The 15,008-nt window shown below is 41.2% G+C and overlaps 1 protein-coding gene and 1 pseudogene across 11 annotated transcripts in view; one reads left to right on the forward strand and one right to left on the reverse strand.

Moving 5' to 3' along the window:
• Positions 1–2,431: 2,431 nt before the first annotated feature.
• Positions 2,432–4,367, forward strand: LOC142101871 (adenosine 5'-monophosphoramidase HINT1 pseudogene; annotated as a pseudogene).
• Positions 4,368–9,500: 5,133 nt separating this feature from the next.
• The window catches only part of DNM1 (dynamin 1), a 92,826-nt gene continuing 87,318 nt past the window's right edge, over positions 9,501–15,008 (reverse strand). For 3 of the 11 annotated variants that reach the window (XM_075185120.1, XM_075185111.1, XM_075185118.1), the window contains one exon: positions 9,502–12,006. In XM_075185120.1, the coding sequence (XP_075041221.1) occupies positions 11,940–12,006 (67 nt within the window). In that variant the 3' untranslated portion in view covers positions 9,502–11,939. Of the gene's footprint in view, positions 12,010–14,576; positions 14,614–15,008 lie in introns of all 11 variants that reach the window. The other 8 variants (XM_075185115.1, XM_075185109.1, XM_075185114.1 and 5 more) reach the window with 6 other exon arrangements.

Genomic DNA, 15,008 nt, shown 5'->3' on the forward strand with positions numbered 1-15,008 from the left:
TAGAAGAATGGCAAGAGTGTCAATTACATTTTAATACCAAAAAATGCAAAATCATGCACTTGGGTCTCAAAAAATCAAAGGCTAAATATAGTATTAATGGCACTATAATGGAAACTACTGCGGAGGAAAGGGATCTAGGAGTCACTATTTTAGGTGACTTAAAGGCAGGTAAGCAATGTAACAAATCAATGAGGAAGGCAAGTCAGATGCTTGGTTGCATAGGGAGAGGAATCAGTAGCAGAAAGAAAGAAGTAATAATACCACTGTATAGATTATTTGTACGGCCTCATCTAGAATACTGTGTTCAATTCTGGAGGCCGTATCTCCATAAAGTTATAAATACATTAGAAACTGTACAAAGATGGGCAACTAAAATGGTGCATGGCCTACAGCACAAAACATACCCGGAAAGACTAAAAGAACTTAATATGTATAGTTTGGATCAGAGAAGGGAAAGAAGGGACATGATAGAAACTTTCAAATATATCAATTGGTTATAACAAAGTTCTGGAGGGAAACATTCTACAGAGGAAGAGAAGTATTAGAACAGAACAATATGCACTGACACTGGAGGGAAGTAGGTTTGGAGGAAATTTGAGGAAAAACAACTTCACAGAAAAGACAGTGGATAAATGGAAGAGCTGCCATCAGAGGTAGTTGAGGCTAATACGGTACAGCAATTCAAATATGCTTGGGATAGACATAAGAATATCCTTACAAAGAGTTAAGGATCAAATAGGGTTTGAGGTTACAATAGACTAGATGGGCCGAGTGGTTCTTGTGACAGGATGGACCACCTATGCCATTCTGTTTGTTGTCGCTGGGGACCTGCTGGGCTTACTTTGCCACCGTCCCCTTTCTTTATCCCAAATACGCCCCTCCCATTGCAATAGGAGGAACCTGCTACCACCCCTAGGCTCCTACACCGGCACCTAAAACCGCTTTCTTTTGGCTAACTCTCACTGCTAGGGTACCCCTTAGCTGGTACACCTGGGCTGGTATGCCTGACCTCTTGCCTTCAGTTCAGGGTTGCTGTGGATGGTTTCCCCCTGGACGATCACACTGGCCAGAGCTGCAGGTAGCGGGCAAAACGTTGGCACTGGAGGGCTGGGTCAACCTTAGATCAACCTGGAGAATGGATTAGATTCGGGTCTAATCTGTAGGTCACAGGAATTTACAGCAGGATAAGTAGTCGTCAAAGCAGGTCCTTGAATCAAAAGATGGTTTATTAGCTCAAGCAGTCCTAACAAGGACAGTTCACACGCCAGTCTGTGGTACTAGTGAGCTTTTCAGAAGTAAAGATAGTACAAGAACGATACATTACATGCTCAAACAGCTCACTTTTATACAGTTTTGGACACAGCCTCATAGGGTAAGCCAGCCCCCTGGCTTAGTATCAGGATGCAATATGTTTACCCTAACATGCATTTACATGCAATGCAAAGCTAACAATATTTACACTTATCTGTGATATCTTAAAACTTGCTGTGATTTCCTGCATCTTGTTTTAGACACAGAGGAAATCTAACAGCAAGTCTAATTAAACCTTCCTGTGCCTTCAGGTGTGTCACTCACACATCAAAAGGTCTAACTAACATGAGAATAACATGGGACCTTTCTTCAGACAGCTGCAAAATACACAAAAGACTTTCTAAACAAAAGCTTATTGCATCAGATATATACCTCAGGCATAATGCATTTCCTCTAGCAGAGTTACAACAAAAACGAATTTCCTCCCCTGGTCTCAGACATAAAGATATTTCCTTTACCAAAATACACACAATATCAAAAATAAGTAAATTTGCAAATATATAAATTAGCGCCCTCCGTTATTTCCTTTACATAAATTTATACCATAAGTTACTTATACGTGATCCAGTCACAGTTCTAATCTGCTATGAAATTCAATATTTCTAGGTCTCCCTCCACCCTCCTGGATCAAGTCAATAAAGGGCTCCCTCACCTATCCCAGGTCAGGTCACAAGAGAGCCCTCTCCGCTGTCCAGGGCATAAGAAACATGTACATTTCAGATATTTGGCTGCATTTTGTGGTTATTGAAAAGAAACCTAACTCTAAAGAATGATAAATGTAATCAGAGCAACATCTATCTGAAAATCTGTCCGTATAAACCACTTTTTTAAAGGAATTAAAAAAAGCTATTTAACATCCCAGATAAAAAAGTTTTAATAAAATATGGTGTAAATTTACATAGTTGTTTTATCAGCGGCATTCATTCACTTTTATAGAATATCCCTTTATAAGCCTTGGCTTTTAGACATGAATGACCAGCACGGGTCATCACTGCATTCAGGGCCACATTGGTCTGGGGCTGAAAATTATAAAGGGCCTAATGTGAGAAGTGCCGTCCCATCGGAGGTGTGGCCAGTGATGTGTGGGTGTGGCCAGCTGTGTGTGGGCGTGGTCAGCACCATGAAGGGGATAAAAACAATGGGTAGAGAGATCAGCGCAGCTCTCAGGTAATGTGTATATATATATATATATATATATATATATATATATATATATATATATGCTGCCCTTAGGGAAATATGGGGGGAGTGAATACCAGAATACAAAAGATAGTAAATAGTAAATATTTATTTATTGCGCCTTGAACTGGAGGTCATCCATTCATAAGGATTGACCTTTTCTGAAGTTATAAGACCTTGTCAACTACAAATACATCTCACTTGATAACAGGCTGTATATGCATCATATGACACCAGGTCCTGGTCTAATTGAGGTGTCACTTGATAGATGATTGCATGGACCTTTTTTTCTTGCCCTACCTATGATATCCCTGTGTTTATTCTACTACCACAGTTGGAAAGCTTAAGTGGATTTGTGAGAACTGATATTCAGAGTCTAGGGGATTACCAAGGACTTTGCCATTTGGTTTTTGAACATTTTGACATGTTTATTCACTGATTTATAGCCATTTGGTGTTATTTATATGTAGGGACGTAATACTCGTTTTTGGTTATGGCCAGATCCTAATTATGTATTTATTTGTATCATTGTTTTTATTACATTATCCCAGGGTTTCCCAAACCCAGTCCTCAGGACTCCCCTAACAGTGCAGGTTTTCCATATCTCCTTGCTGGAGCACAGGTGTAATCATTACTGACTGACACATTGTAACAGATCCACAGGTGGTCCTAATTATGTCACATGTGATCCAGAAAACCTGCACTGTTGGGGGAGCCCTGAGGACTGAGTTTCCCAAACATACTGTATCCGATACAGTATGTGTGTGACCTGTATATCTTATTTATAAACCCCTGTAATCTAGCAGCACGTACATCTCTAAAATATTATATACATGGCTGTTAAACCCCCGCCAAAAAAAAACCAAAAACATAAGTTTTTGGGTTTTTTTTTAGGATGAGAAAGGTACTTAGCCCTCCTGGATGGCCAATGGCCCTCTGATCAGCGTGAGGAGAGGTCTGTGTGGAGCGTGGACAATGTACAACCAGGGTTGCCAACTCTGAATAAAAAACAAGCAACCACTTAGTGAAAAACAAGCCCAAACCAATCCTAAAAAGCCCAACTTACAGGGGACCGTCCTTTTCTATAACACTAATTTCTACACTGAATCTCCATTTAGAAAACCTTTATAAACACAAGAGGACACATTTATACACTGATATGGCAAATGAAAACGCAAATGCTGTAATTTAGGACACTGGTATGTCTATACCACACAGCCACATGATATAACAGTATAAGCAGCTTACTGAATGGGACGGGAGGGTGTTATATAGCAGTGTTACCTGCTATAAGTGCAGCGATCGTGTGTCTGTCACATGACTTATTTCAGTAGGTTGTTGTAGATCCGTCTTCCTGGGATTTATTCCACGTCCTCTTCTGACTCCGCCCACCCACAAAGCGCCACTTCATTGGAGCATGTCGCTGCACAACCCGCCCACAAAAAAAAAAACCCTGAATAGACCAATCACAAAATAGTAACACCACCCACTGGTCTGCCTGTCATCAGGGCTGCAGCTACGGCCAATGAGATCAGCAAAGCACAGACAGCCCATCCCGGTGGTGACACCATATTCAGGAAAATTATCCGTAAGGAAATCCCGGCTAATATAATCTATGAGGGCGACCAATGTATCGCATTCCATGATGTCGCTCCACAAGCACCAACACGTTTCCTAGTGGTACCTAAGAAAGCTAATAGCCGATTATCTGAAGTAGAACCTGCTGATGATGCTTTACTAGGACATGTGCTGCGGATATGGGCCTGGCGAGGGGCTATCGGCTGGTCATAAATGAGGGACCAGATGGTGGCCGGTCTGTGTACCACCTTCACCTGGATGTTCTTGGTGGCCGTCAGCTGGGCTGGCCCCCAGGCTAATAGCACATACATATTATTATTATTATTATTATTTATTTATAAGGCGCCACTAGGTATCCGTAGCGCCGTACAGGGACAGACAGAAATACAGTACAGGGTGAGACAGCACGGAACAGTTAACAAAAAGCACAGTAACTCGGAAGCTCAAAGTACAGCTAGATGAGAGGTGAGAGCCCCCAGCGGGGTAGCTAGAGGGGTAGAAGGGCCTCACGGAAGAGACAAGGAGCTGGAGAGCAGAGTTAAGGTGGTGGAGAACAGGAGGAGAGGAGGCCAAGCTCGAAGGAGCGTACAATCTAAGGGGAGGGTAGGACGGACAGAGACACAAGGGTAGGAGGAGGAAAGGGGGAGAGCGGAGGCAAAGACGGAGGGGAGGGGGGGAGAGGAGAGCGACGAGGAGGGAGGTAGGGGGAGACAGGAAGGAGGGCAGTTAGGTGCGGGACTGGAAGGCTATAAGGAAGAGGTGGGTTTTTAAGGCCCGTTTGAAGCTGGACAAGTTGGGTGAAGTTCTGATGGAGCGGGGGAGCTGGTTCCAGTGGAGGGGGGCAGCGCGGGAGAAGTCTTGGATGCGAGCGTGGGAGGAGGTGACCAGGTGGGAAGAGAGGTGACGGTCATTGGCCGAACGCAGAGGGCGGGATGGAGCATGGATGGAGATGAGGCTGGAGATGTAGGGAGCGGTGGAGTTGGAGAGGGCCTTGAAGGTAAGTGTAAGGAGCTTGAACACGATTCTGTAGGGGAAGGGGAGCCAGTGAAGGGATTGGTAGAGGGGGGAGACATTGGAGGAGCAGCGAGAAAGGAAAATAAGCCGAGCGGCAGCATTGAGAACGGAGCGAAGGGGGGCGAGATGAGAGCGGGGGATGCCAGTAAGGAGGAGGTTGCAGTAGTCTAAGCGGGAGATGATAAGAGAGTGGACAAGAGCTTTAGTGGCATCTTGGGAGAGGAAGGGCCGAATGCGTGCGATGTTGCGCAGCTGGAAGCGGCAAGATTTTGCAAGTGAGAGAATGTGAGGGGCAAAGGAGAGAGAGGAGTCGAGGATGACACCTAGGCAGCGAAGTTGAGAAACAGGGGAAAGAGAGGAGTTGAGTACAGTGATAAAGAGGTCGGAAGGGCAGGGGGAATGAGCGGGAGGAAAGACAATTAGATCGGTTTTTGCATACATATATAGCAGTCTCATTCTGTCCTGTCATAGGAAGTGTGTTCTCTAAATATCATCCTCCAATATATTGTCATCTGTTCAGGCAAGAATACAGCGAATATGACAATGGAAGATAAAAAAATAAAATGAGTTTGTTTCTTCAATTTGTGTGGAATTTGAATACATTATTTTATTTACCATTAGGTGGCAGTTCCCAATGCAGAATTCTCTTATTTATTTTATATTTAAATAAAAAGAGCCCTTATAAAGCCCAAAAAAAAAAAAAAAAAACAGTAACAGAGGAAAAAAAACAAAAAAACAAAACGATTATGCAGCCTGTGGACTTGGAGAACGTCTCAAAGCCCAAAAACAAGCTACCCGCGGCAGTGGGAAAAAAACAGCAACCTCACAAAAAAAGAAGCCCAATTCCGCTTGTTATAAGCGGAATTGGCAACTATGTGTACAACTTGCCTCAGCGGATAACCGGCAGCTGCTCTTTTCCCGCGCTTTTCAGGGACACACCAAGTCGCCACTTCCTGTAGGGGTGTCCTCTCTTTATGCTGCTCCTTGTTTCTCCAGTATCCCTTATGGCGCGCTTCTCTTGTTATCAAGCAGCCCAACATTATAAATTATATATATTGTGCAGCCCATGTCCATAGTTGCCAATTCCGCTTATAACAAGCGGAATTGGGCTTGTTTTTTTTTCTTTTCAGAGTTGCGGGGTTTTTCTGGTGGTTGCGGGTTGCGGTTTTTGGACTTAACATTTTTTAATAAAAAACTTTATTGCCCTGTGTATAATAACGCTTTAGACAGTGTAAGGACGCTGCTGGTCTTACGTGGACGTGATCTCAGGTGTTGGTAGGTAAACTTCAGCGTTGGCTCCTCTTGGGGGAACCAGTCTGTGTTGTATGCAGTAGATATGGAGAGTATATATGTGACCAGACAGAACATGATGTGTGTAATTATAGTGTAAAGCTGGAGATATATTGTAGTGTACAGAGAAAACAAACCCCCTAAAGTGCAGCTATAAGTCCTGAATCTTCCTCTTTAGTTACTGTAACTGCAGAAACTGCTGCAGATCCCATTACTATTAATATTATCTTGATATTTCTATCATAAATAAAAAATAATACATTTTTGGTTTTTTTTTTAGGATTGTTTAGGCTTGTTATATGCTTGTTTTTCACTTAGCGGTTGCTTGTTTTTCATTTCAGAGTTGGCAACCCTGCCCATGTTTTCCCCCTCTCATTACCAGGGAACTTGTTGTCCTGCAGCGGGATCACGGCGCTCTCTGCCGACTAGCAATGTCGGTCACCCTCCCGTCACGTCCTATAGTGATCTGTAATAGCAGAGCCGTCCATGCTCTGGCATTGCAGCAGCCGATGGCTGATGAGGAATTGTGTTTCCCACACACGCTCAGTAAGTAGCAGCTGCTACAACTGCACCTAATCTTAAGTAAAGAAAGAGAAATGTCTTTTATTTTCATTTATTTTATAAATCTGTAAGAAAATGCTGCAGAGCAGTCCAGAGTCGGCCCAACTCCTTGGGCGCTGTGATTATACTGAGGACACAGGGATTGCAGAGGACAGGAATCTGTCTGTAGGTTACACAAATAATTAACTGTTTGAGTGCCAACTCCTGGCTCCTCTCATACAACCCCATGGTAGCAGTGTCCCCCAGCTGAGGGTAGGGAAGTGCAGCGGCAATTTTTAAAGGGGGGGGGCGGCGATTTTTAAAGGGGGGGGGCGGCGATTTTCACACTGTGCCTAAGGCGCCAAGGACCCTAGCACCGGCGCTGGACATCAGACTGGCCATGTTACTGGTCACTGACTGCAGTAAGTAAACAGCGCTATGTGCATAATCATATTTCTCTAATACTTTTATTTCATGTTCATACCAGCACGCTCTAATATTCATAAAGGATGTGGACTTCTGCCATATTGCTTTGATAACCATTTCCTAGTCCAAGACAACTGATTTGAATGTGCTGTCGTTTTGGCAATGTGTTCAAGCTAATGTTTCATTACCCACTTATCTGTGCTTATATAAGATAAGCAATGTATTACCTTTTACAGAGAAATTTTCTGTCCTCATCATGCACAGTTCAGAGTCGGCAAAACAACTTAAATGAGCAATTTCTAACTTTCATCAGGTCGATGCCTCTCGAGTTTAACAAAATAGGTTTTTATATGTTGTGTTTTGTCATTTGCAAGCTTCTTACATGTCATATAAAACTGAAATATGTGTTTGTGACGTAATTCATAGTATTAGCTTGGTGTAGCTCACAGAAACAGTTTTCAACCATGGGATAAAACCTGAGAAGACTAAATTACGTTATCTCTGTCTTTAAATTCTTGTGCTCTACCCATGATGCATTTAGGTACAGAGGGTTCCAGATGTTCTTAACTACAGATGAGTGCCCAATATCAATTTATGACACAGGTCGTAAAAGATAGAAATGTCTTTGAACCTCTCTTTAAGGTTATACCAGTACCATTACTAATATCAAAAACCAGACCCCTCACATTCTTTGTGGTTCTATGACATCGTGGGATATCTCAACTGGATGACAGGAGATTTGAACAGCTGGTATAAGTTTGAATGAAGGAAAATAAGGATACAAAAAAAGTCATATTTTCGCAAATATCATACTTACAGGAGTAACACCTGGTATCTGAATGAAGGGAAACTTATGACCTGTTGTATGGATGGGAATGTCTTTGTAGGACATTCTGGTAGGAAGTTAGGTCAGTGTAATTAATCCCCGACTTGAAAGGTGTTTTGAATAGATGGTTGTAAAACTCATTTGCATGAACACAGACTTCCTGACATCACAGTGGATGGGGGGGGGGATGTGGGTATCTTAAACATATTTAAAATGTCCTGTAAGTCTAACAGTTGTTCACTTTGGGGGGGTTTTATTTCATATTGAAAATGTTCCAGCAAATTAATGCTCTCCCAGCAGGCAGAAATCTGATCATTCCTAAGTGTACAATTTTTCTGTTGCTTACTTTTTGTTTTACAAGAAACGATTGTATAATTTCTTTGTTAATTGTGTTACAGCTTAAGCATTGTGGATTAATTTCCCATATTAAACCACATTTAAGTTCATGCCTGTGTTCTTACAAATTAATGTGTCAGACTTTATATTAGAACGCTACATAGCTGAAAGAGAGATCATTTGGCTTATGATAACTCTGGGTCAGGGCAGATCATTTTGTTTATGATAACTCAGATTAAAGTAAGTTGGAAAGATTTGTTTATATAAAGGGAGAACTGAAGGCTTCCTATGAGCTCTTATTTTTTATTAACTCTTTGGGGTATATTTACTAAACTGTGGGTTTCAAAAAGTGGAGATGTTGCCTTCAGCAACCAATCAGATTGTAGTTATTTATTTAGTGCATTCTACAAAATGACAGCTAGAATCTGATTGGTTGCTCTAGGCAACATCTCCACTTTTTCAAACCCGCAGTTTAGTGAAAAAGTCGTCTAGATTCTATTCAGTATTTCTTTTACACAGTGAGACTCAGAAATTTGGAAAAATAGTGGTTAACAATGTGCTCAGGTCGGCCCAAAACCACTGTGCTTGTGTAGTATTCTCAATTAAGATGAAATAGTTTCACTAAGTAATTCTATGGGTGACTGGCAACCATGACTCATAGCCTTAGAAAATACTATGTAAAACGGCTCTTGGTTCTTGACTTAAGACAGATGTAAGAGGATAGTAAACATTATTCATTATCATTGTTTAAAGTGTACTTGTCATCTAACCACAGCGAATGTAACTGAAATCACTGGTTCCTACTAACAGGCTGCATTCATTAATAATTTCTCAGCCCATAGAGTGGCTGCTTCAACTGTATTTAAGGAACAAGTTACTTCAACTAATACAGACACCGTCACCTAATTAAAAGCAGGTAAGATATAGGAGTAATTGTGAGCAGCTGCAAAACCTTTATATCTTGTGTCAGTAATTTGAAGAATCTGTTATTAAATAAGACAATTTTATTTTTTTTACAGAAACATATTTTATTCAACGCTGACAGTTATCACAGCTAAACACCAGCGCCAAGAACTTCTTCCCGAACGAGGCTCCTTTAACATGCAGAGAATACAGATCCAGCTGCCAACCGATGGGACTTCCAATCGTTTCCCTTTGTCCTACCATATACTAAAATTCACATGGAAGCACACTGGCTTACATATCTTGAAGGTGTATATTTGCGATCTCATATATGTATATATTTATATATATATTTAGAATTATTTATAGTATATTTATATAAGGATATGCAACTACCACAGACATGATAAGTTCCTTATAGGCTAATTCCACCTCTATAGTAGTTATTTTGAAAAGTTACCAACCACCATTGCTTAATGATGAGGGTCCCGTTGTGGTTCCTATGTCTGCTCTGCCTCCTCATCTCCTTGAGAGGCCAATAACATTTGAGGATCCAGCATTATACTATCGGCCTGACCTAAAAACTAGAGCAGTCTGACATAAACCTCGATTTGTGGGAAGGGGTCCCAGATGAGGAACCCCAAATAATTTAGGTAAGATGCAGCAAGTGGTGTTGCAGGGGTATCTTCTCAAAAGTTCCACTATAAAGGTGTAATTATCTTTTTAATGTAACATGATTGTTTGATTTTTCTTATTCATATCAATAATCACATTTGATATGCGTGTAACACGACCATTGTACAACAGAACAGACATTGTGGTGTCACACACTCCAAGACAGGACAGCTAGGAAGCAGGCAACAGTCTGAGCCCCAAGAAGGCTTTACGGGTCATAGTGAGGCTTAGGACTCTCTGGCCTTGATGGGCTAACCCGAGTGGCTCTGATCGCAGTCAAAGGGAAGAAAGAAAGAAAGGAGGGGGAAAAAAAAGAGTGGAAAAAGTCAGTCAGAGATCAGAAGGAAAACAGGCAAAGTTCAGACTGAGGGAAATTACATTGTACTGCTGCGCGCACGCGTGTGTGTCAATGTGCAGTGACCACAAGATGGCGCCCATCACAACCCCCTGACACTACCAATGACATTACCCCTGACTGTAGCTCTAGCTTCAAGCTTTTTGATTTATTGCTGTGCAGAATAAGCATGGTAAGCTTGATGAGTGTTGTTAAACATCCACTCTTTGGGCCTTCTGCATAGCCTCTCACGCTGAAGAGGTCAAAGTTTCCCTTTAATAATTGCCACATACATTATATACTTCTGTGGCCCTTATTTTTTTTGGTTAGAGGGATTCCACTGTAACACTCTGCACACCCTGTTACCCTTTGTAGTGCAGAGCAAGGTGCAACAAGCAAGGATGTTTTGCATAAATGCTCATGTACCTTAAGAAAAATGAAAGTGTTACGCATTTAGTGATTGCACTATGCCCGGTTTATAAGTACTTTGTTCTATTTCATCTGGGTTTTTTTTGTCCATTGTAGAACATTTCCCAGTTACCTTTGCAAGGCTTAAAAAGAAAATAAATATACAATGCCTACAAGCCGGCAGGGGAAGGTATCTGTGGTATTCAGATCCTATTTTGTAGTTAACTCAACCCATATGTTGGAGGAGTAGGGTTAGTGTGTAACGTGGGGTAAACAGTGAATTATTCATCACCTATTAGCTGCCAGTTGGGTTTTGTCATCTACAGACTGGTACAGCACTAACCCTTCTGGCACTTGTGTTGGGGTGCATATAGATTGTGCATATTTCTAGCCCTCTATTAAAAGATACTGCTGAATTATTATTCCACTATGCTACTATTTAAATAATAAAAAAATAAAAAAAGAGTGGAGGAAATCTGTCTGCTGTGTTGTAGCGGATAGTGATGTGACGTTTTAATAAAAATTGTCAGCGATGACTCCACCGCCATAATTAATATATTGGAGTGGAAGAGCAAGATGAGATTCTCTCTAGTCAGGGAAAGAGGATGCAAAAAGCAACCAAACCACAAGAGGGCAGAAGACACATGAAAATTAACAATTGCTTTCAAAGTGACAAATGGTAAATTGGAAGAGAGGGGGTGGATTGGAGATCTCTTTCTTTACCAGCTTTTGCCTAATAATTACATTATTTTGATTTACAACCTTAAAATAAAAAATAAAAAAAAGCACACAAAAAGTTTACAACATAATAACACGAGACACAATGAGGTAAATCAATGTCATAAGATGGTGCAGCGGGTGGGGGAGGGGAAATAATAAAAAATATATATATATATCAACCAGACATTGCAGGTGTTTCAACATACATCACAATGCAGAGCAGCAAGGGACAAAAACGACACGTCTGTACAATACAATACGTAGTAACACTGCGCCAGTGTTTACAACACAGTGAAGTCGAGGGGACGTTGTCACCATGCCTGGAAGAGGTTTGATGGGGGGATTGGGGGAGAAAGGATGGGGAGAAAGCTGTGTGTTCGGCAGCCAGGCCTCCGAATTTTAATCTAAGAGGGTCGGGTCGGTAGTTCGGATAATGGTAGGTCGTGTAGGTGAAGCGGGAGCCTTCCTGCTGAGTGAAAACAAAACAAAACAAAAAAAAAAAAAAAAACAGACAAGAGAACACAGAAGCATGATTAGCATCGTTCATGACATGGGACAGTCAGCCCAGATCCCCCTGTCAGCTGGAGCAAATTCTCATTCTTTGTACTCCTTTAAAAAAAAAAAAAAATGTATATTTTGGATATGAGGTCTACTCAAACCCCCCAAAAATGATTCTCTTGGGAAGATAATTAGTTTAGAATTTGTATAGTAACATAAAATGGCTGCCAGGGTTAAAGAAGGTCCGGCTGACTAGACTAGAACATATGTGTAAGATTTATTTTCTGTCAGCTGCAGTGTGATGTCTACGCGGACGCGGCAGGAATCTCCTGGAACCAGTTTAATTTACCCCATAACATCATAACCGTGGTCTGAAAAGTGGCATTGAGAGAAGAATGGTTCCAAATACTCATAAACTGAACAGATTCATTTTGAAAATCTGTCCATCGTAAATAATAAAGTGTGAGTATCGTGGGCATTGCAATGTTACCTCTTTGATTTTATAAAAGAAATGACAGTTTATCATATTTTAAGATGACGAAAAAAACGTTCTAAATGTATAGATGGCAAATAACTTTATGACACCAGAATATTAAACCATTAATTGGCCTTCTGAGTCTAGGGGGTAAATCTATCAAGCTGCGGGTTTGAAAAAGTGGAGATGTTGCCTATAGCAACCAATCAGATTCTAGCTGTCATTTTGTAGAATGTACTAAATAAATGACAGCTAGAATCTAATTGGTTGCTATAGGCAACATCCCCACTTTTTCAAACCCGTAGCTTGATAAATTTACCCCTAGATCTAAAATAGAAATCACAAAAGTTATGTATAAGGTATGCGATATCTAACTGCTAACTATGTTTACAACCGCTGCAAGCTTTGTGTGTCAAATGACCCATTTCTGAGGTAAAAGTACATTTAAAATGACACCTCTAAAAATGTCATTAGTGAATATTTTCTAAAAAGAAAAAAAAAGAAAGAAATTTCACTATAAATTTAACTTGAAAATAAAAATGTTGCTTAATCTTATTTCTGTTTTGAAAAAATACCATTTTTGGTCTGAACAGGTTTACCCTACAGGTTAATATTTCTTATTAATAGAAAAGGTGTTAAAAAAACATAAAAAAATAAAACTGCAATCAGACCTTTGAAAATTGGTCTGTTTTTAGTTTTGGGGCATCCTAAGTATGGATGTTTTAAATTTATGATTCAATGTGTGCTGTCGACTACATTATGTAATACGTTTTACTATCTTTGTGCATCAGTTTTGGATCAACTAATAATAAGCAGAGGAGAGGTCCTATGTCACCAATGCACCGTGGAGGCCGCCATTTTGTGAGCCTCACAACAAACGTTTGTGGTGCGTGTTTGAATGAGACTCCCAGATGTCACCATGCTCCCTCCGTGCCAGGTTTATGAGGGCTGACTGTGTGTGCAGAACAAAGAGCGAACACAGCAAGGTCACAATACCACGACTATTAATATTACAATGACATGCGGCATGTTTCCTCTGAGAGGGATACTGGGTCTGAGGGAAGAGGAGCTGACGATCGGGTGGAAGGCGAGGAGGACGGTACGTTTGAGAGAGGGAGGGAGGTGAGTTGTGAGTAGGTGGGAGAAAATAAGTTCTGGTGAGGGAGAGGAAAAAGGTGAGTATGGAGCAATCAGGTCAGCTACGTGTGGTAGGTGAAGGGGTGAGATAACAATCAGTCCGAGTTGCCAGGCATGGTTAATATTTGGACAACAAGCAGAGCACACCAATACGTATAAGCAATGAGAAGGAGATGAAGAGCGAGATACCTGGAAAGGGATGGAGAAAGGAGTGTATACATTTAAGAAGGGGGAAGCAAGAGAGCCATCAGGTGTGGCAAGAAGAGACATCACCCAGCCAAAGACCACCAGTGAGATAACAACCAAGTTTGGCGTTTTCCAAGATATTTTACTGGTTTAATTGAATAAACTACTAAATGGAACCCAAGGAGATGGTTATTTCACTGGTACCCAGAAGGTAAACTTTATTACAGAGGGAGGAGGTAGAGGAGAGAGGAGGAGAGGAGAGTCTGAGGTAAAGCATCACTGTTTGGGTTCTACAGCTGCTCTGTCTTCACAATCTGAAATAATTCCTCAGTTACTCTCTAATGGGGTCTTCCGAGAAGACTGTGGGTAAAAATACGTTTGTTCGGCCAACCGACTATTTGTTTAGCATATTTAAGATTGATCAATTTGACCATCTGACCATGGAAAATGCAAAGGTCACCTGTCATTGTCCTGTCTAATAACTATTGTGTCAACAAGCTGTGTGTGTCAGGAGGCCACTTTCCAATCCAGTCCCTTCAACACTCCAGTCCCAACACATAAAACAGGGAGTGTTGATCTCTGCCGGGACCTGGATTTGGACTTTAAAGATGCTAAAATACTGCCTGGCAACAGGGCAAGAGACAGCAAATGGGTGGGAACATGTGCGCTACACACATGAAGATCACACGACTAGGTAACGGGAGGCACACAGGTCACATGACTGGAAATGCGTGACATACCGTGACGAGTGTTCCTCATGGGTCACTGATAGTTATTCTGAAAAATAACATGAAGTCAGAGGCTAAGAGCAGCCACAACCAGAAGCATGTAAGGGGCATGTATGCATACATAGAACCATGGCTGACTGTGATACATATACATACAAGCATACATTAATATATTGCCACAGCTTGATTATTAATCGTTACCTACACAGAATGGAGTTCAGTACATGCATATACACACAAACATCTCTATCAGACACAAACATATGTATGGTTATAAAGAGTGGAGGTAAAATTCTGGGGGTCACTCTACCACCATTGTGGATGATCATGAGTTCTTAAATCTATTGGATAGATCAAACCTCCTAAAAAGGAAACAAGGAGGTGTTGCTTATAGCAACCAATCAGATTCTAGCTATCATTTATCGAGTACATTGTAGAAAATGA

Source organism: Mixophyes fleayi, chromosome 9, assembly GCF_038048845.1.
Source record: "Mixophyes fleayi isolate aMixFle1 chromosome 9, aMixFle1.hap1, whole genome shotgun sequence".
Lineage (NCBI taxonomy): Eukaryota > Metazoa > Chordata > Amphibia > Anura > Limnodynastidae > Mixophyes > Mixophyes fleayi.